This window comes from Furipterus horrens, unplaced genomic scaffold, assembly GCF_987537825.1.
Source record: "Furipterus horrens unplaced genomic scaffold, mFurHor1.1.pri manual_scaffold_16, whole genome shotgun sequence".
Lineage (NCBI taxonomy): Eukaryota > Metazoa > Chordata > Mammalia > Chiroptera > Furipteridae > Furipterus > Furipterus horrens.
The window spans coordinates 680,734-701,522 of NW_028327186.1; the positions used below are offsets into that span (position 1 = coordinate 680,734).

The 20,789-nt window shown below is 49.2% G+C and overlaps 1 protein-coding gene across 1 annotated transcript in view; it reads left to right on the top strand.

Annotated features, from left to right (window-relative positions):
* OCA2 (OCA2 melanosomal transmembrane protein) overlaps nucleotides 1-20,575 on the top strand; it is a 121,211-nt gene extending 100,636 nt beyond the window's left edge. Inside the window, exon 24 of the mRNA XM_090263597.1 lies at nucleotides 20,182-20,575. Coding sequence (XP_090119723.1) covers nucleotides 20,182-20,266 — 85 coding nt within the window. The 3' untranslated portion in view covers nucleotides 20,267-20,575. The remainder of the gene's footprint in view (nucleotides 1-20,181) is intronic.
* The last annotated feature ends 214 nt before the right edge of the window (nucleotides 20,576-20,789 follow it).

A 20,789-nucleotide genomic window follows, 5' to 3' on the forward strand; every position in this document is an offset into this window, starting at 1 on the left:
GTTGGGAACCACTGGTCTAGAGAGAAGGATGAGCCTCCACCATAGTTTTTCTTAGACTCTGAAATGACACTAAGCCATTTTCTTTTCTTATCTATTTATTTAATCCTCACCCAGGGATATGTTTATTGATTTTAGACAGAGAGGAAGGGAGAGAGAGAAACATTGATCGGTTGCCTCCTGTATGTGCCCCGAGTGGGGATTGAACCTGCAACCTTCTGGCACACAGAACGAGGCTCCAACCAACTGAGCCACTTGGCCAGGGCCATTTTCTTCTTGGTTGACTTTTAAATTAAAAAAAAAAAAAAAATCAATAGAGTGGAGTTTCCTCAGCTTCAAAAGTTAATAATTTTTCTAATTAGAAGAGTTCTGCAGAAATGGGAAGCCACAGGAGAAGGTGGGGTAAAGCCACTGTCCCCAAAGCAAATGAAATGCCCCAAAACAGTGAGACCCGGTTCCATCCACAGGTGGGAGTTGTCACAAGAACGTGAGGATGTCTGGAGAGTGGGAAGGTAGGAAGAAGGACCCAGGTGGGCAGGAGGCAGAAGAGGGGCAGAGGGGAGGGAGCTGTGAGACTGGGGAGCCCGGAGTAGGCATGGAGGATGCCTGGTGGGTCCCCAGAGGGGACAGTGGGAAGCAGATGGAGAAATGACAGCACTGAGGAGAAGAGGAGGGACAAGGTCTAGTGGTGATGGGGCGTGAGCCAGACATCCCTTATCCTGGGATGCCACTGAGGCACAGACTGGATGGGTTGGGAATGACACCTCCTGTGGACGCATTGCCCGCTGCTTCCCACCCATCCCAAGTCTCCCTTTCCTCCTCCATGCCCAGCCCTGGTTTCCTAACACCCATCTTCCTCGATGCCCCGTCGCCCCCACTTCAGGTACACCCTCCCTGTATCTCTCAATCTGGTACCGTTCCCTAAATAGTCAGGCCCGAAACTGGAGTCAGAGAAAGTCAATGCTGCACTGACATGTACAGTTTCCCAGCGCGCACCTCGTGGCTGCCAGCCCCCCCGGGAAGCCCACTTCGTGTGTGCCCAGTTCTGCGCCGGCACAGCTTCTCTTCATCAGGAGCCAATTCTGCACCCCGCTGGTCTGCCCCTCCCTCCGGCCCGCAGGCCCTAGAGCAGGTCTCTTAGCCCAAAGGGAGCGGTGACAGCCGGGCAGTGTCTCAGCCAGCCCGGGCCACGCTAACGAGATACCGCGGACTGGGCGGCGTGTGAACAATAGACATTTGTTTCTCACCGGTCTGGGGCTGGGGGTCCGAGTCTCAGGCTCTTGGTGTCCGTATTTTCCCATTGCGCAGAGACACAGTGGGGCTCTCGGGGGTCCCTTCCCTCAGGGGACTCATCACATTCATGAAGCACCCCCCCCCCCCATGACCCGGTGGCTTCCCAAAGGCCCCAGCTCTAAATACCATCACACTGTGGCTCAGACATTGACGTCTGGTCTCGCGGGTCACAAACATTCGTCTATGGCAGACAGCCGGTCCTCTGTGAGCGCGCGTCCCCCCGCTGAAACTTCTGGGTGACGGTCCCCATTCTTGCTCACCCACCTGGGCCACCGGGAGCCCTGCCATTCCCTCTGGGAACAGAAGCAGCCCCCTGTCCCTGGTTTGCACTCTGTGTCCGCGTGCGCCCCCACGTGGGGCGGGGACAAGGGCAGATCCACCAGAGCGAATGATCGGGCGAGTGTGTGGCTTCTGCCCCGCGCCCGGCGCGTGGGACGCAGTTAGCGCAGTGGGTTGACGGTCGTTTGCCCTGGTCCTCCCGCGCCCGGCCCCCGCCACTCACCCTGCCCTGCCCCGGGCGACAGTCCGGACAGTCCTTCGGCCGAAGGGGCGCTGACGAGCGATGGGCGGGAAGTGCGTGGCCAGGCTGCGGACGCACTGCTTAGCCTTTTCATTCTCCTGAGGAAGGTGGACTTTAACGACACCCTTCTCTCCCACAGAAAGAGGAGAGATTCTCAGGAAAGAAAGCCACTCGGGTCACTCCACTTGGGGAGCAGAGCTTTTCAAACGGGCCTGGGTCTGGTTCCGTCGCCCGGGCGATGGGCTGCAAGGCCCGGCTCCGCTGCGCCAGCGCCGGCCTGTGCGCTCCTGAGCGCGGGGGTGCGCGTTGGCAGGAACCCGTGTGCGCGCACGTGTGAGTGCGTACACGTGTGTGCATGTGTGTGCTCACCCACACTGCCAGGTGCTGACAAGTGCTGTTGAGGAAAAGAAGTCACCTCGTGCTTCGGTGCGCCTGGTGGGGTCGGGCAGGGCGCCTGGCGAGGAGCGGGCAACACAGACCCTCGGCGGCAGCCCTGGTTCTGAGACGCGAGGGTCAGTCAGCAGACATGGGGGAGCAAGGACTGGCCGAGGACGCAGGCGGAAGGCCCTGCAGCACTGGGGGCGAGGGGGACAGGCCGGGCAGGGCCCCAGAGACCCTGGTGGGGCTTGGACGTTGACAGAGACCCATCAGTAAGGCTTGGGCAGGGGGTGGTGTCGCTGGGTCCTCGCTTGCCCACGTCACTCTGGCTGCTCTGTCGATGGGCACGGGGCAGCTGGGGACAGTTAGGTGACTCCTGCTGTCAGGCCAGGAGGGCTGGCGGTTTGCCCTGGGGGAGGCGAGGGCTGCGCGTGAAGGGGTCTGGGATGCGTCTGCGGTGTGGTGCGGGGGTGGTTTCCGGTCTGGCCCAGGCCATGGAGGAGGGGCCGCGAGCACAGGCTGACGCGTGAGTGTGAAGAGGCGGGTGGACAGGTCGTGAGGCCCTGCGTCGCGCACAGCTTCCATCCGGTCCCTGGTGTGCTGCCTGTCAGCTTTGCTTGGGGGCCGGAAGTCCTCTCCAAAGTTGGGGCCATCACCGGCGTTGAAGCACTTTGAACAGTAATTTTAAAAACTTGTTTTCAGAGAGAGAAGAGGAGAGAGAACGAGAAAACAATCCATTGTTCCATTTATTCATGAATTCACTGGTTGATTCTTGTATGTGCCCTGACCGGGGATTGAACCCACAACCTTGGTGTGTGGGGATGACACTCTAACCACTGGGATACCCGGCCAGGGCCAAGGTCTGTGTGTCTTGCTAGAATGAAAGCTCAGTGAGGGTCTGGGTCGTAACAGTAGTGAGAGCAGAACCTAACCAGCACTTTGTGTCCCCATGGCCCCAGGTAAATATTGGTGAATCCAATGAACAAATGAAGGAAGGACATGATGACCTGACCGCGCTCTGGCACAGATGATTGGGGTATTAGGCTCTGGGCCGTGGTCACGCCGAGGGCCCTGGTGGCTTCGCTGTCTTTCTCGGCCACGGGAAGGGGAGTGCAGCCCAGAGGCCACCTCCGGCCCCTCCCCGCAGATTCCCCTGGCACCGTCCCTTTTCAGGGCTTTCCTGCACTCACCCGAAAAAGAAGCGTTCGAACCAGATGGTCCCTGAAGTCCTTTGTGGGGCTAGCCTTGTATGGTTCTATTTTTGTCAAAAGCCCTCAGGAAATAAAACTGCAGGGTGAATTATGGAAAGCAAAAAGAACATTCTCCGTGCAAGTGCTGTGGGCAAGTCTCTTTTTAATATGAACTAAGAATGGCTCTATTTCCATCCACGTGAAAATGGGCCATTCTTGCTTCACCAGCTCACAGCGGGCAACTTTTTCTCTTTAAGTTGCAATTAGACAGTTTTAAGTACAAGGAATATGGGATTAGAGATATGGTTAATTTTTGCTTCCTGTGTGCAGATGTTTTAAGTCTGGCTTCGGTCAAAACCCACAACCAGTGGGCAAAATATTAATGTTGGGTTTTCCAAACCTGGTATGATAGACAAAGGTAGAGCGTGAAACTTTCCCGTTCTTTATTTTTTAAATATATATATGATGTCTCCACATTCTTGAGCAAGTTCAGTTTTATTTTATTTTTTAAGTATATTTTACTGATTATGTTGTTACAGTAGTCTCAATTTCTTCCCCCTTTGCTCCCCTCTGCCCAGTACCCCTCTTCCCTCCAGCAATCCCACCCCCCTTAGTTCATGTCCATGGGTCGTGTACATAAGTTCTTAGGCTTCACCCTTTTCTATATTATTATTAACTCCCCCCTGTCTGTTTTGTACCAACCGATTATGCTTCTTAATCACTGCACCATTTCCCCATTCCTACCCTTCCCCCCTCCCAGCTGATAACCCTCCAAATGATCCCCATACCTGTGATTCTGTTCCTATTCTGGTTTGCTTAGTTGGATTTTGTTTTTATTTTTTAGATACAGTTGTTGATAGCTGTGGCTTTGTTATTTTAATGTTCATAATTTTGATCTTTTTCTTAAGTCCCTTTGACATTTCATATAATAATGGCTTGGTGATGATGAACTCCTTTAGCTTTACCGTGTCTGGGAAGCACTTCATCTGCCCTTTCATTCTAAATGATAGCTTTGCTGGACAGAGTAATCTTGGTTGTAAGTCCTTGCTTTTCATCACCTTGAATACTTCTTGCCAGTCCCTTCCTACCTGCAAAGTTTCTTTTGAGAAATCAGCTGATATTCTCATAGTTACCCCTTTGTAGGAAACTCTGCTTTTCTCTTGCTGCTTTTAAGACTCTCTCTTTACCTTTAACCTTTGGCATTTTAATTATGATGTGTCTTGGTCCTCTTTGGGTCTAGCTTGTTTGGGACTTTCTGTGCTTCCTAGACTTGTATGTCTATTTCCTTTGCCAAATTTGGGGAGTTTTCCTTCATTATTTTCTCATGTAAGTCTTCAATTTCTTGCTCTTCCTCTTCTCCTTCTGGCATCCCTATGGTTCGGATGTTGGCACGTTTAAAGTTGTCCCAGAGGTTCCTAAGCCTCTCCTCATTTCTTTTTCAATTCTTGTTTCCTCATTCTGTACTGGTTCATTGTTTTTATCTTCCTTATGTTCCCAGTCATTGATTTGAACCCCAGTTTCCTTCCCTTCACCATTGGTTTTGTGTGGATTTTCCTTTATTTCATTTACATAGACTTCACTTCTTCCCTAATGCATTTGCCATACTCAAGGGTATCTATCAAGTCTGTAAGCATCTTTATCACCAGTGTCTCTGCGTCTGTTAGGTTGGCTATCTCCCCATCTGTAGGCTGGCTATCTCCTAGTCACTTAGTTCTTCCACTGGAACCTTGATCCGTTCCCCGCTTTGGGCCATACCTCTCTGTCTCCTCATTCTGACAGGCTCCGGTGTGTGTTTGCCTCCGTGTCCCAGGTAGAGCTGTCGTTCCTGTTACGTTGTAAGGGACGGAGACTTAGGGGTGCATCAGTACAGGGCAACCCGTTTCACCACGTTGTGGCGCTGTTTATGGGGGAGGGTTCTGAGAGGGAACAATGCTGCTTGCTCAGCACTCACCCCTTTTCCAGGCACTTCTCCCACTTTGTATGGGACTGGCGCCCCCCTAGCTGCTGCCCTGGCCATCGTGCCCACAGTGGGTGGGTCTGTGGATGTTCTAGGACCATGGAGACCCTTTAAACAAGCGGACTCTGCTGAGACCGGCAGTCTCTGCCTCTGCCCCAACCCCCCCTGGTCTGCACGGTCAGAAGCAATGAGGCTTGATTTCCCCGGCGCTGGGACAGTGAGCTGTGTGGTCTGGTCTGGTGCTGGGAGTGCTCCCCAGGTGTCCCTCCCGACATTTTAAAATGTGTGACTGCTTTCCAGTGGCCTGCTGCTGCCACTGCCGCTGCTGCCACCGCTGCCACCACACCGCATCCTCTCCACCCTGGCTCTGCCCCTCCTACCTGTCTGGATGAGTATTTCTTCTTTATATCTTTGTTTGTTGGACTTTGTTTGTTTGCAGCTTGATTTTCTGGAACTTCTGGTTGTTTCTAGTTTTGAGGTAGTTGTATTCCTTCTTAGTTGTGGAGGGAGACTCAGCGTGTCTGTCTGGGTCTCCATCTTGGCTGTCTATTTTATTTTTTAAAGATTTTATTTATTTATTTTTAGAGAGAGAGGAAGGCAGGAAGAAAGAGAGGGAGAGAAACATCACTGTGTGGTTGCCTCTCACACGCCCCCAAATGGGGACCCGGCCCGCAACCCAGGCATGTGCCCTCACTGGGAATCGAACCAGCGACCCTTTGGTTCACAGGCCGGCGCTCAATCCACTGAGCCACACCAGCCAGGACTTTATTGTTTTTTTAAAAATTTCTGGGTGAGAATTGTCTGTGAGTTTGTTAATGAAGTTTTTTTAAGGACTGAATAAGTAAAGCTTTTGGTAGTTGTTGTTAACATTTTGCTATATTCTGCCATAGTCTCTTTATTTTAAGCAGCTTTATGGAGGTATAACTGATATGCAATAAGCTGCAAAATGTTTTTTTCCATTTATTTATGCAATTTTTCAAAACCCAAGTTGTTGCTATGACTCTGTTATGATAAGTATTTTCCAAAACATCCTCAGGTTTATATTTTCAGTACTTTGGGAACCATTATCCAAGAAATGGGATATTTTGAGTAATCAAATCGCCTGATTCACGGAGCATTCTCAAATAAACTGCAAATGTTTGAAGTGAAATTTGGTGTTTTGAAATACATACAGCTGCGAACCCGCCCCACAATCAGTAAACACACCTGAGATCGCCTCCGCCCCCACCCCCACCCAAACTGCTGCTAATCTGCTTTCGGTCACTAAAAACTAGTTTGTACTTTCGGGTTTTATGAGCGGAATTATACAGTGTCGTTTCTGACTCTCCCGCACAGTTATTTTGAGGTTCGCCTATGTTGCCTGTATTAATAGTGCACCGCTTTTTGTTGCTCACTAGGCTTCTGTTACGTACAGTTAGTTACTCGTCTCTCGGTGAACACCGAGGCCGTTGCCAGCAGTTGGCTCTTACAAATAAAGCTTCTATGAACGTTCCAGTAGGAGTCTTCGTATGGATGTAGTTGTTCTTCCGGGCAGACACCTAGGAGCAGAATGATTGGATCGTTGGGTAGGAGAGTTTAAATTTTCAAGAAATCACCAAACTTTTCTCCAATGTGGTTACTAGATTGTTCTGTGTTGCCACCAGCCGTAGGTGGGGGTTTCCATGTTCCCAACCCTGTGCTAACAGGTGTTAACGGTCGTACTGATTATAGTCATTATAGTGAGTATGATGCCTTCTAACAGTTTTTAAAGCTTTTACAGTTTTTCAATTACAGTTTACTTTCAATATTATTTTTAAGTATATCTTATTATGTTGTTACAGTAGTCCCAATTTTTTTCCTCTTTACTCCCCTCTGCCCAGTACCCCCCTTCCCTCCAGCAATCCCACCCCCCTTAGTTCATGTCCATGGGTCGTGCATATAAGTTCTTTGGCTTCACCCTTTCCTATGTTATTCTTAACTTCCCCCTGTCTATTTTGTACCAGTCAATTATGCTTCTTAATCCCTGCACCATTTCCCCATTTCTCCCCCTTCCCCCTCCCAGCTGATAAACCTCCAAAGGATCCCCACACCTATGATTCTGTTCCTATTCTGGTTTGCTTAGTTGGATTTTGTTTTTATTTTTTAGATTCAGTTGTTGATAGGTATGAGTTTGTTGTCATTTTAATGTTCATAATTTTGATCTTCTTTTTCGTAAATGAGTCCCTTTAACATTTCGCACAATAATGGCTTGTGATGATGAGCTCATTTAGCTTTCCCTTGTCAGGGAAGCACTTTATCTGCCCTTCCATTCTAAATGATAGCTTTGCTGGAGAGAGTAGTCCTGGTTGTAGGTCCTTGCTTTTCATCACCTTGAATACTTCTTGCCAATCCTTCTTGCCTGCAAAGTGTCTTTCGAGAAATCAGCTGACAGTCTTATAGGCACCCCTCTGTAGGTAGCTCTCTGCTTTTCTCTTGCTGCTTTTAAGATACCGTTTTTGTTGTGATAAAATACACGAAACATACAATTTACCGTCTTTACCTTCTGTAAGTGCGCCACCCGGTGCCGGTAAGTGCACCCACACCGCTGTGCAACCACTCCCGCGGACCAGTCCCTCCTCAGGACTTGCTCACCTTCCCAAACTGGGGCCCGTCTCCATTCAACACTAAACAACGCCCCTCCCCACCGCCCCCAGCCCCTGGCGGTCACCATGCTCCTTTCAGTTGCTGAGCTTGTGACGACAGACCTCAGAGAAGTGAAGTCACGCAGTACCTGGCCTCCTGTGACTGAGTGACTTCATAGAGCATCGTAGCCCCAAGGTTCATCCTTGAGAATTGCCCGCTTTCTGAAGACTGAATGGGGTCCCGTTGGCGGTACGGACCACACGTTGCTCATCCCGTCCGTGGACACTTGACTCGCATCCACCTCTGTGAGCAGCGCTGTTATGAACGTGGGTGCGCAAATGTCTGTTCTGGTCCTGACTTGCAATTCTTCTGAACTTGGCTGTTCCTCCTGAATCATGGGTTGGCCGTTTGAATTTCAGGCCTGCCGAAGTGTTAGCATATTTTGCAAAGTTGTAGGTGTGCTGTTGGTTTTTAAGAGCTATTGTATATTCTCGATACAGGGTCTCTATGAGATATGTGCTTTGCAGATGTTTCCTCCGTGTCTGTGGGTCGTGTCTGGATTCTTTTAAGAAGGCCTTTTGAAGAGAAGTTTTAAATTTCAGTGAAGTCCAATTGATTAACTTTCTTTTAGGTTAAGCTTTTGGCCTTGTGTCTGAGAAGTCTTTGCTTAAGTTAGGGTCACAAGGATTTGTTCCTATTTTTTTTCTTCTATACATTTAATAGTTTCTGTTTCACATTTAGGTGTTTCATCTATTTTGAGTTAATTTTGGTATATGCTGTGAGGGATGGACCCAAGTTGTTGTTGCTGCTGCTGCGGCTGTTCTTCTCCCTCCTCCTCCTCCCCCTCCTCTTCTTCTTCCTTCCTTCTCCCCCCCTTCCTCCTTTTCCTTCTTCCTCCTCCTCCTCCCACTCCTCCTCCTCCTCCTCCTCCTCTCCTCCTTCTTCTCCTTCTCTTTCGGTTTGGCATGTGGATATTCAATTGTCAAAAATATATGATTGCCCCATGCAGCTTTTTTGTGCCTCTGTCAATATATTGCCTGTGCGTATTTATATATGTGTATTTCCAAGCTCTGCTCTGTCTGTCTCTATACTACTGCACACCGTTTTGGTGACTGGAGTTTTACAAAGATGATTACTAGCAGGCAGTGCTCTGTCACCTTCTTGGTTCTTCTTTTTCAGCCTTGTTTTGGCTAATTTAGGTTCATTGCATTTTCATATAAATTTTAGAATTAGTTTGTCAACTTCTACAAAATGTCTTCTGAAATTCTTACTGGGATTGCTTTGAGTCTATGCAACAATTTAAGAGAATTGACTTCTTAACACTATTAATTCTTCCAGCCATGAACAGGGTATATCTCTCCACTTACTGTCTATTCTTTTTCTCACCTGTATTGTGTAGCTTTCAGTGTACATGTCTCTCCTGTCTCTTGTCATATTTATCTCAAAGTATTTCTCATTTTCTTTCTTTTTTAAAAAGGCTTCATCTTTTAAAAAAAATATTTATTTACCTTTAGAGAGAGGGAAAGGGAGAGAGAAATAAAGAGAAACATCACTGTGTGGTTGCCTCTCACACGCCACCATCTGGGGACCTGGCCCACAACCCAGGCCTGTGCCCTGACTGGGAATTGAACTGGGGACCCTTTGGTTTGTAGGCCGGCACTCAGTCCACTGAGCCACCCCAGCCAGGGCAGTATTTCTCATTTTCAATGCAATTATAAATGTTATTTTTTAAAATTTCATTTATTAGATAGAAATTCAGTAGATTTGTATAAATTGACATTGGATCCTACAGCCTCGCTAGACTTTTTTTTATTAGTTCTAATAGTATTTTTCTAGAGTCCATCAAATTTATTACACAGGTAACCGCGTTGTATGCAAATAAGCACTATTTACTTCTGTTCCAATTATAATGTTGAAGAGAAGAGAGAGGGTTGTCTTGTTTCTGATGTTGGCTGTGTGTGTGCATGCACACATGCATGTGTGAATGCATGTGCATGTGAATGCACGGAGCGTGCACATTTATGGGTTCATGCATACATGCGCACATGTGCATGCACTGAGTGCACACATTGGGTTTATGCATGCAGTGCACGCACGTGCACACATGCATGTGTGAGTGCGTGCGTGTGCATAAACAATGCACATGTGCACACATGTAGATGTAGGTGCCCTTGTGCATGTGTGTGCATGCAAATGTATGTGCCCACATGCATGCCTATGCATTGTGCATGTGTGTGCATGTGTGTGTTTAGATGCCCTTTGAAAGTCTGAGGAATTTGCCTTGTCTTCCTGGTTTGCTGAGTTTTTATTAGGAATGGATGTTGGGTTTTTCAAATGCATTTTCCATGTCTGTTGAGATTATTGTGTCTTTTTAAAAAGTTTATTAATGTAGTACTGATTAATCTTCAAATGCTAAACCACCCTTTCATTCCAGGATAAACCCCACTTAGTCATGACCTATTATCCTTTGAATATGTCGTTCGTTGGCTTAGATTTACAAAAATTTTGAGACATTTCACTTCTATGTTTATAGAAGATACTGTTCTGTAGTTTTCTTTTAATGTTTTTGTGTGGTTTTGTATCAGGGTAATTCTGGCCTCATTGAATAAGTTGGGAAGTATTCTATTTAATTTTTGGAAGATGTTATGTAGAATTACTATAATTTCATCCATGTATGTTTGGCACAGTTTGCCAGCAAAGCCACCTGGGTTGTGGAGTGTCCTTTTCGGAGTGTTTTTTATTATGATTGCAATTTTTTAAATAGATACAGAGCAATCTGTATTCATTATTTCTTGAGTGAATCTTGTCACATCAAATTGTCCATTATTTTCTTAATATGCTTTTGATATCTGTACAACCTCTGGTGCTGTTACCTTTTTCATTCAATCAGTGTTGATATTTTATATAGTCTCTCTCTTTGCCCCTGTTCGGCTTGGCCTGAGGTTAAACAATTTTATTGGCATTCTACAAAAACTTACTTTTGATTTCATTGTTTTTCTGTTTTCTAGTTCACTGATTTCTGACTTGATCTTTATTATTTTCTTCTTGATTTGCTTCACTTTCTTCTCTAGGTTCTTAAGGGGGAAGCTGAAGTCACTGACTGGGTCTTTCTCGAATACGGTGTTAAGTGCAGCAGCTCCCTCCCCGTCAGAGCTTTAGTGCCTTCCTGCGTGTTCCGAGAGTCTGTATTTTCATTCTCATTCAAAACACATGACTCTCTACCTTTTTCTGGATTCCTTCTTTGAGGCACAGGTTATTTGGAAATCTGTTACAGTGATCCCTCACTTATCGCGGGTATTACGTTCTAGACCCCCCGCGACAGGTGAAAATCCACGAAGTAGGAACCTTACATTATTTTAGTATTTACTGTACAGTACTGCAAAATCCTGTGATATAGCGAAAAATCTGCGATAAATAATTAAATATAATATTTTTAAAAATCCCGCGACACAGCGAGGCTGCGATAAATGAACCACGATACAGAGAGGGACTGCTGTATTTAGTTTCCAGCTCCTTGGGCATCGTCTAAGATTTTCTTTAAGTGGGATCTAATTTAATGCCACGTGGTCAGATAGTACACTTTGTGCTACTGAGTCCTTAGGCCAGTCTGCGGGGCCTTGTGCTCTGGCCCTTCCGGTCTGACCGCCTCTCCCACCGCGGCCGCCTTTCTGCTGATTTCAGAACATTCTGAGCCTATGGCCGCCTCATGCTTTTTGTCCTGGCTGTTACCTCTTGGTGGGGCTCTTGTCTCCATTCAGGCACATGTTATGGGACATGGACCTGGCCCTGAGCGGGTCTGCCCGGGGCCAGCGCTGGTGTGTGGGCTCTTGACTCTGTGTGGGAAAGGTTTCACAGCATGTGTCCAGGTGACAGTGAGGGTACGTTTATTAAAGCTGGGGACAGTGAAACAAGGAGGGGCTCAGCATAGAAGAAGCAACAGGGGAGCCCAGGCTGGGCTGCCTGAGCTCACTGGGAAGTCAGAGAAAGGGGGGCCGTGGGGACAGGTTCAGGGGGTCAGCCTGGGACGAGCGGCCTCTGCCCGTTGCTGCCCTGCTTGCAAGTCTGGGTGGGCAGGGATCTTAGATGAGGTCTCAGGGGAGGGTTTCATCAGAATGTTCCTCAGTCTCCAGCTGTGGCCCCTTCAGGTCAGGCGGCGGTCACCACGGATTGGTCAGGGACAGGGCAGGGGGCTGTCAATCGCTGCAGCTGGTCTTGACCTTGCACACCTGGCTTTGTCGCTTTGCTGGGCCTGGGGCTGGAATACAGCTGAGGCCAAGAACTGCTTGGTCAGTGTGTTCAGCTCCCTGCCTCAGTTTCCCTCTTCCACTCGCCAAGGAATTTTCCTAACTTCTCTCTGTCCTGCCTCAGCCTCACTTCCCAAAGTCTCCTTTCCACAGAGACCGTCTGTGCCAGCCCCTCACGGCCCCCACCCCTTCTCTGTCCTAGCGGCCCCCCCATCACTGCCCGCCTCCCAGAGTGCATGTCCATTCCCTTGCTGTCAGGGTCTCTGTCCCCCGACCCAGCAAAAGGCCCCTAAGGACAGGTCCCCAGGACAGGAAGTGTCTGCGCGCAGTGGGTGCTCAGTGCACACACAGCGGGTGCGCAAGGACGCCCGCCGAGCCCCGGGGGCCGCCCCAGACCCGCCTCTGCCTGGTCCCTCTCCGCGCACCGCCGGCTGTGGTCCCCTAGAGTGTCCCCGGCGGCTGCAGAGAACGCGGCTTCCAGGTGGCGCAGCGCTGAGAAGTGACCGCGTGTTTGAAGGCTGCGCAGTAGGAGCCCGCTCGGCGCACGAAAGCCTGGCTTGGCCTTCGCATCAGTTGTAACGCGGGCCGGGCACCGCGCGCGGCTGCCCTCGGCCTGAGAGCCCGCCTGGCTTCTTCCCGTCTGAGGGAATTCATTACAGCTGCAGCCTTGTTTAAAACAGAAATTTTTTTTATGGGACTTATTGAGGTAACATTAGTAAACAAAATTGTAGGTTTCCGGTGTGCAATTCTATCACACATCATCTGTACACAGTATGGTGTGCTCACCACCCCAAGTCCAGTGTCGGCCCATCACCACTGGTCCCCCTTACACTCTCCTACCTCCCCGACCCCCTTGCCCTGTGGTGATCGCCACACTGATGTCTATGAGTGTTTCTTTTTTCTTAATCTCTCCCCCCTTTTCACCCAGCTCCCAACCCCCTCCCCTCTGACAGTTCTCAGTCTGTTCTCTGTATCTGTGAGTCTATTTCTTTTGTTTGTTAGTTTATTTTTGTTCATTAGATTCCATGTATAAGTGAGAGCATGTGGTATCTGCCTTTCTCTGACCAGCTTGTTTCACTCAGCATAATGTTCTCTAGTTCCATCCACGCTGTCACAGAAGGTAAGAGTTCCTTCTTTTTTACGGCTGCGTAGTACTCCACCGTGTAAATATACCACAGCTTTATTACCCACTCATCTACTGAGGGGCACTTAGGCTACTTCCAGATCTTGGCGAGTGTAAGGAACATGCAGCTTTATTTTTATTTATTTTATTTATTTCTAGAGAGAGGGGGAGGGAGGGAGGAAGAGGAGGAGAGAAACATCGATGTGAGAGAAACAGACTGGTTGCCTCTTGTGTGCACCCCGGCAGCCTTATATTTAAATCAGGCTGCTACACACTGACATTGGGACGGCATTCATTGGCCCAAGTCGGTGCAACCCTGTGTAAATGCAGAGACGTGTGGATTTTCAAAAAGATACACAATCCTGAAAACATTCGTGTTATTTTGAACATTGGAATCTGTGTCCAAACCCCAGACCTGCTATCTGTGTAGTCGTTCACGGAGGGCACCCCCAGCGCACCTGGTGCTTTTGATGTCTTTATTTACTGCGGTGACATAAATTATTTCTTCAGATCCATAGGACAGGGTCAGGAAGACGTTCATAGCCTGAGAGAACTCCTGCAGTGATGACAGGGGTGAGGAGGAGGGTGGGGAGGCCCGTGTCTTCTGGAGTGTTTCCCGTGGGTGATGACGCCCTCCCACGTGGAGGGCCTTTCCTTGGCAGCGGCGGGACGTCCGTGACCCTGTCCTTCACCCACACTCGGCCCCTGCGTGCGTTTCCGGGTGCCTGGTGCGCGCTGCCGTGCTCAGCGGCGGAGTCCCCAGGAGGATGCCATTCCCGTCAGGTCTGGAAGGTCAGGAAGGACTCTGGGGTGGCCAGTGGGCGACACTCTGGCTCCTTAATGTCCCCAGAGGGACGTTGGGGACACTTCTAGGAGCTGCTCTGTTTCCTCATCACTGCCATCTGCTGCTATTGCCGCCCACATCACAGTCCTCAGCTGCCCTCTCTTAGTGATGCTGGTTCCCTCTTATTCTGATAAACATTGATTAGCAGCTGCAGATCAATCTCTTATCAAAATATTTTTTATTTGAGAGAGAGAGAGAGAGAGCAGCAGTAAGTTGTGCCACTTACTGCTGCACTCATTGGTGGATTCCTGCATGTGCCCTGACCGGGGATTGAACCTGCGCCCTTGGCATATCGGGACAGTGCTCCAACCAACTGAGCCACCCGGCCAGGACAGATGAATCTTATTCCAAATGTTAATAGCTGTTCAAAAACTAAGCATAACAAACGGAACTCGTACCCCTTAATTTTTGTTGCGGAAACTTAAACTAAAATTCCACCATCTGGGGTCGTCGCCTTAGATGCTTTGCAAAGGGGGCCCCTGCCCACCCGCGCTGCCTGCGGGCCACCCGGGGACCCCGGGTACTGCTGACCCTGCTGCAGGGATGCCTGGCTTCTCTCCGGCTTCCAGGGGGGCCGGTGCAGAGCTGTTGTGTCGCGGGTACCCAGGGCCTAGAGCTTTATGCACACCCAGCTTTCCTTCCTTGTTCTGGACGCAGCCTCTTTTCCAAAACAGTCCTCACTGAGGACATGTCTGTTGATTTGAGAGAGACAGAGAGAGACACAGAGAGAGAAACATTGATGTTTCAATCTGTTGCCTCCCGCATGTGCCCTGACTGGGGATTGAACCCGTGGCCTTCTGGTGTACGGGACGACGCTCCAACCCACTGACCCACCCGGCCAGGGCTCGATGCAGCCTCTTTGAGCATCGGCCTTACTAAGCAAAGGCCTTTCTTCCCTGGACAGGACTTTTCTCCAGGACAGCAGCAGCGTCCTGAGCCCCAGTTCCCCTCCCTTCATTTAGCTCCTGCCGCACCCCCAGCCGGTCTGTGTGTGTATGACTGACCACGCTCCCCGGTCACTTCTGAGTCCTTCCCCAGGACTCCGCCACCTCCCCAAAGCAGTGCCGGCTCTGCTAGAAAACCCTGCTCTTTGACAAATAATAAGCGCACACCAGGTGGCGTTTTCCCCTGCCCTCTTCATATTTAGAAGGACTTTGGGGACAGGTATGTTTAGGGCGACATATATATTTCTGGAGCTCTAAGGTCCCGTTGTCTTTTCTGTAACCCCCTGAGCTCTTGGGCACAGCTCCATGAAGGACCCCAAAGCGGGCCAGGCCTTCCCTTGACGTCTTTTTGGGTCCTGACGTTGGCTGAGCAGGAGAGAGGATGATATGAACCCGTGAAGACAAGCCTGGCATGTAGCAGGCGTGACACAAGCAATGTTTATTTCGCTGAGCCGGGACCCGGAGAATTCCAGGTCAGAGCACGTGCCGCTGCCGGCGGCCCCTCGAGGCTCCCGCTGCAAAGCCCTGGCTGGTGCGTGGAAGGGGTACAGCCATGCCTCAGCGAGGGGCTCTGTCCCTGCCAGGCCCCCTCTCTGCACTGCCGGGGTTCTGTAGCCCCACTATGCGCGGGGCCGTCTGTGACCTTCGTGCAGTGTGGCAATCTGTCCTCTACCCTGAGGGCTGCAGAGGGTCTCGGGGGCCCATGGGGGGGGCACATCCACCCATGCAGCCTGTGAGGGCCTCTCTCAGCCCCTCCCAACAGCAAGGCGCCGTCCACAGTAAGCAGACACCAAGGGTGAGGCTCCCTGGGCAAGCAAGTCAGACGCATGCCCTGCCCAAGGTTCCCTCTCGGGCAGGCCCGGGAGCCCCGTAGAATGATCTGGAAATGGGCAGATTCTGTTCTCTCTGCTCTTGCCTCCTTTGCCTCGGCCTGCCTGGCTTCGGGAAGCTCCCGTCTGCTCAGGAGTGGGCCAGGCCCTGCCTTTCATGGTCGTGAAGCCAACACGGCCAAGTTTGTCTGTGTAGGGAACCTGCAGCATGTGCTGGGGAGTGACTGGGGTCAGAGGTTGCAGACACGGGGCGGGGGGCCAAGGGGATGCACTGAGCAAGCCAGCGGGGGACGTGGGAGGGTCCGCTCACAGCGGAGACAGGCCTGCTTCCCACCCAGCCTGCCAGTTGGCCGTGACCCCGACTTACAGCCTCTCCGGTTCTTCTCCGCTAGTACCAGGAGCAACGATGGGTTAGGGTCAGCAGTGAGTGCCCACTGAGTGAGTGAATGAATGAATGAATGAATGGCGCTGAGGTGCCTTCCCGCTCTCACATTCTGAGTCTACACACGGAAGGATTCAAACGAGAACTCTGGACAAATCTGCAGAGCTAAACAAACAAAAAAATCTCCTACACCTTGTTTCAGTAATAACTGCAGCAACTGAAGGAAGAATTGCGATTTTTTTAAAAACCAGATCCTGAACATCTTGACAGGAGAAAATCTCCAGCTAAGATTCATCTGCAATGAGTTTTTTAAATGGTGGGGCGGCTGTTCTCACAGGATTTCGGCCGGCTCATGGTGGGCCGTGCAGTGCAGACACCCCTGAAGGGAAAAGATAGCATTATCATTGTCAGATCTCGGCAGGAGCTTACCAGACACCCCTAAATGTCACAGAGCTAATTTGCTCTAAGCCTTATGTATTTTAAAAACCTAGCTGAGCTACGCAGGTGATGAATTTCTTCTGCCACGTGGTGAAGATGCTATCTAACAACGTCCAGGTTGGTGTAAAAATTCATTAAAAGATGCATGTACAGTATTCCCTCACTTATCGCGGGTATTACATTCTAGACCCCCCCCACCGCGACAGGTGAAAATCTGCGAAGTAGGAACCTTACACTTATTTAATATTTATATATATTTTAAGGCTTTATAAACCCTTCCCACACACTTATAAACCATTCCCACTCCCTTATTAACCTTTTCCACACTTTTATAAACACTACTTATGTTCTTAAACATATTCTACATGCTTAAACCTACATCACTTTAACAACATACGTACACAGTACGGCAATATCCCACGATATAGTGAATAATCCGCGATAAATAATTAAATATAATATTTTAAAAAATCCTGCGATACAGTGAGGCCGCGATAAGTGAACCGTGATATAGAGAGAGATTACTGTACAGCTCAGAGCACGATGCTAGGGATATACTAAGAATTAAGTGAAATTCCTGCATCTTTTCTTTCTTTCCCCTGTAAGGACCCTAGTAGAGAGCTTTCTGCTAATGTAGAAACTCCTGAATCTCGCTTCTTGCATGGAGTCTAGTCTCGCAACCAGCCTTTCCCAGGGGGAGCCGGCTCCCCTTGGGACCTGCCTGGCTTCCCTCTGCCCCTGGATGCTCCCTGCCACACAGGAGGCTGTCCGGAGAGCCCAGGGAAAGTTCTAGCAGGTTCTCTTCTCCTCCCGCCACACCATGACTTCTGACGAGACCACATTTTTTCCCCTCCATGATATATAATTTTAAAAGCTTTAAGAACAATGTTTAAGTTAAAATTTCTTTTACTTATTGATTTTTGAGAGAGAGAAGCATTATTTGTTTTACGTATTTATGCATTCGTTGGTTGGTTCTTGTATGTGCTGTGACCGGGAATCGAACCCACAGCCTTGGCATATTGGGACTGAGCCACCCAGCCAGGGCAGAATGTTTTAATTTTAAAGACCAGTATACTATGGGTCTGTTTTTGTGAAGGGTACCTGAGGTGACAGATGTAATATTAAATCAGCCCAACCTCCACTTGGGGTGCCTGTCAAACACAAAGCTTCCCAGCCATCCTTTCTGTGAGTGTGTGCTCTGGTGCGCATGTGTGACCTCAGCCAAGTGCACACCGCCTGGCACGATCTCTTCTGAACAGCATGTAAACTGGAAAAAAGCTATTTAAAAAAAAAAAAAGATTATTATTTATTTTTAGAGAGAGGGGAAGAGAGGGAGAGAAACATCAGTGTGTGGTTGCCTCTAGTGCATCCCCAACTAGGGACCTGGCCTGCAACCCAGGCTTGTGCCGTGACTGGGAATCGAACTGGTGACCCTCTGGTTCACAGGCCGGCACTCAGTCCACTGAGCCACACCAGCCAGGGCGAGAAAAGCTATTTGGATTTCAGAACTCTCAGCAGACTCGACCGGTTTTAGCTTCAGCAAAAGATGGATGCTAAAAGCTCAATCCGACGGCTGAAATTGTGTGTCCCCAATGCCCCTGTAACCATGGCATGCCTGAAAAAAAAGAAAGAAATCTGAATTCCTAACATGGAGTCAACTTAATAAGGATTAATTGTGCTGAACATTTTCCTCACTTATGATATTCTACATTGAAAGGCCGCTATTTATTTTTAAACTATTTTATTTTTCAATCAAAGGCGACCTACAATAGTAGATTAGTTTCAGGTATGCAATGCAGCGATTAGACATTTATATGCCTTAGGAAGTGGTCACCCCAGTGAGTCTAGCACCCACCTGGCTGCATGCATGGTTATTACAATATTATCGATTGTGTTTCCTGTGCTGTGTTTACACCCCCGGGACTGTTTTTATAACCGGCCCTTTGGATGTCTCAGTCACTTTCACCTTTTTGCCCATAATCCCCCTCCCACCTGGCAACCTCTGGAAAAGCCACGTTTTTAAAAACCATTTTTTAAATGGAGATATAAGTGACATATAACATTATATTAATTTCAATTATACAACAGAACATCCATTGGTTGCCTTTCATGGGCACCCTGACCGGGGACTGAACCCTCAACCCAGGCATGTGCCCTGGCTGGGAGTCAAAATCGTGACCTTTTAGTTTATGGGATGGCGCTCCAACCAGCTGAGCCACACTGGCCCGGGCTGGATTGTTTTTTTTAATTTCTCTTTCGGCTTGTTATTAGTGTATAGGAATGCAACTGACTTTTGCATACTGATTTTGTATCCTGTAAGTGTAGTGAATTTATTTATTAGTTCTAACAGTTGTTTTTGGTGGAGTCCTTTATATACTATCATGTCACCCTCAAACAGGGACAGTTTTACCTCTTCCTTTCCAAGTTGGATGCCTTTTATTTCTTTTTCGGGTTTGATTGCTGTGGCTGGAACTTCCGGTGCCATGTTAGATCAGACTGGGGTGGGCAGCCTTGTCTTGTTCCTGAGCTTAGAGAAACAGCTTCCCCTGTTCCGAGTGTGGTGTTAGTTGTGAGCTTGTCACGCGTGGCCTTTATTGGGGTTCCTCCATACCCACTCTGTTGAAAGTTTTTACCAAGAGTTAATGTTCCATTTTATCAAATGCCTCTTGGAACAAAAACCGTAACCTTTTCGGTGACTTCCCTCAGTGACAATATAGCATTAAACAGCGGCTTCAAAGCATGGGTCTCAGATGCCAGTTAGGAATCTGTTGGGGTCCGTCCATCAGGATTGGCCTTTGTGGGAACACAGGTGCATAGTGGGATGCATACGGTGAGGGAAACTTCCATGTTCCCATGACATCTTTCACAGTAGTGCGAACCTGCCCATACGCCTCACACCTCACGAACGCAGAAGAAAGTCCTGTTCTTCCATCCTGCCTCCCTTAGACAAGAGGTTATTCCCAGCGCCACCTCTCCAGCTGTCCCAGCTCCCAGGGTGAGGACTTCAGGGCTCTCGGGACTATGGCCGTCCCGGGAAACCAGCTTTCTTGGAAGGACCATTGGAAGTTGATGCAGAAACATCCAGAGATTGAAGGAATGCCCCAGAACCGCACTCCGACGGTGTGTGTCATGCCCAAGGCCAACCTGCTCCTGTGAGAACAGACCGAGGCCCTGCAATGCCAATTAGAAGTGTGCAAAAATGTTAAGCCGGCCTCCAATACAGTGGCGGTCAGTGGGGGTGTCATAGAGGCGTGTGTCCAGACCATCGAGGCTAAAACCCAGCGTTTGATTTCTAATAATGAGAGGTCATGCCATTGGCTTAGGGGAGAGAGGAGGCTCCCAGGGCCGTATTCTTCTGCAGCAACAATGTAACAGTGTGTTTTGGTCACATTGCCCTCTGCAGACGGCAGATGCCACGATCTCCTCTCTTTGTGTTTCAGGCTGGGCTTCCCGGTAATGGTCGTCTCCTGCACGGTGGGCGTGTGCTACCTGCTCGTGGTTCACAGCGTGATGGGATGGAATTAACAAACACATCGTGGGAAGGCCGGCGGGAGCTCGACCTGTCGCCACCAACAGGAGAACACCCCCCCAAGACCACTCTTGGGGGGGACAAGGTGCTTACATGGGGTGCCCTGGACTATAGGCCTTGGGCACCCACGTTCTCATTCAGCTGAATGCCAGCAAATCATGGCAAATGTCACCTACCCAAGACTCCCCTACAGGAAGTATGTGTATTTCATGACCCATCTGGTCTGGCTCCGTAAGGACAGACACAGGCTCCAATCCATCCCAAGTGGCTCGTGTTGTTCAATTGTCGCTTCTCCTGAGCCGGCCCCCGTTCTCCATGAAGTCACTCTTCCTGTGAAAACGGTGAGCGTGCAAACTGTACCCCCTCTGAATACACACTCTGCCTGCGAAAGGCGTATAGTTTGTGAGGGAACGTTGTATGTGTATATATATAAAAAAATAAAGTCTCCCTTGGCCGAAGGTCTGAGAATTTGTTAGTCTCTTCATTGGTTTTTAGAAAATTGCATTTTATGCATGTATT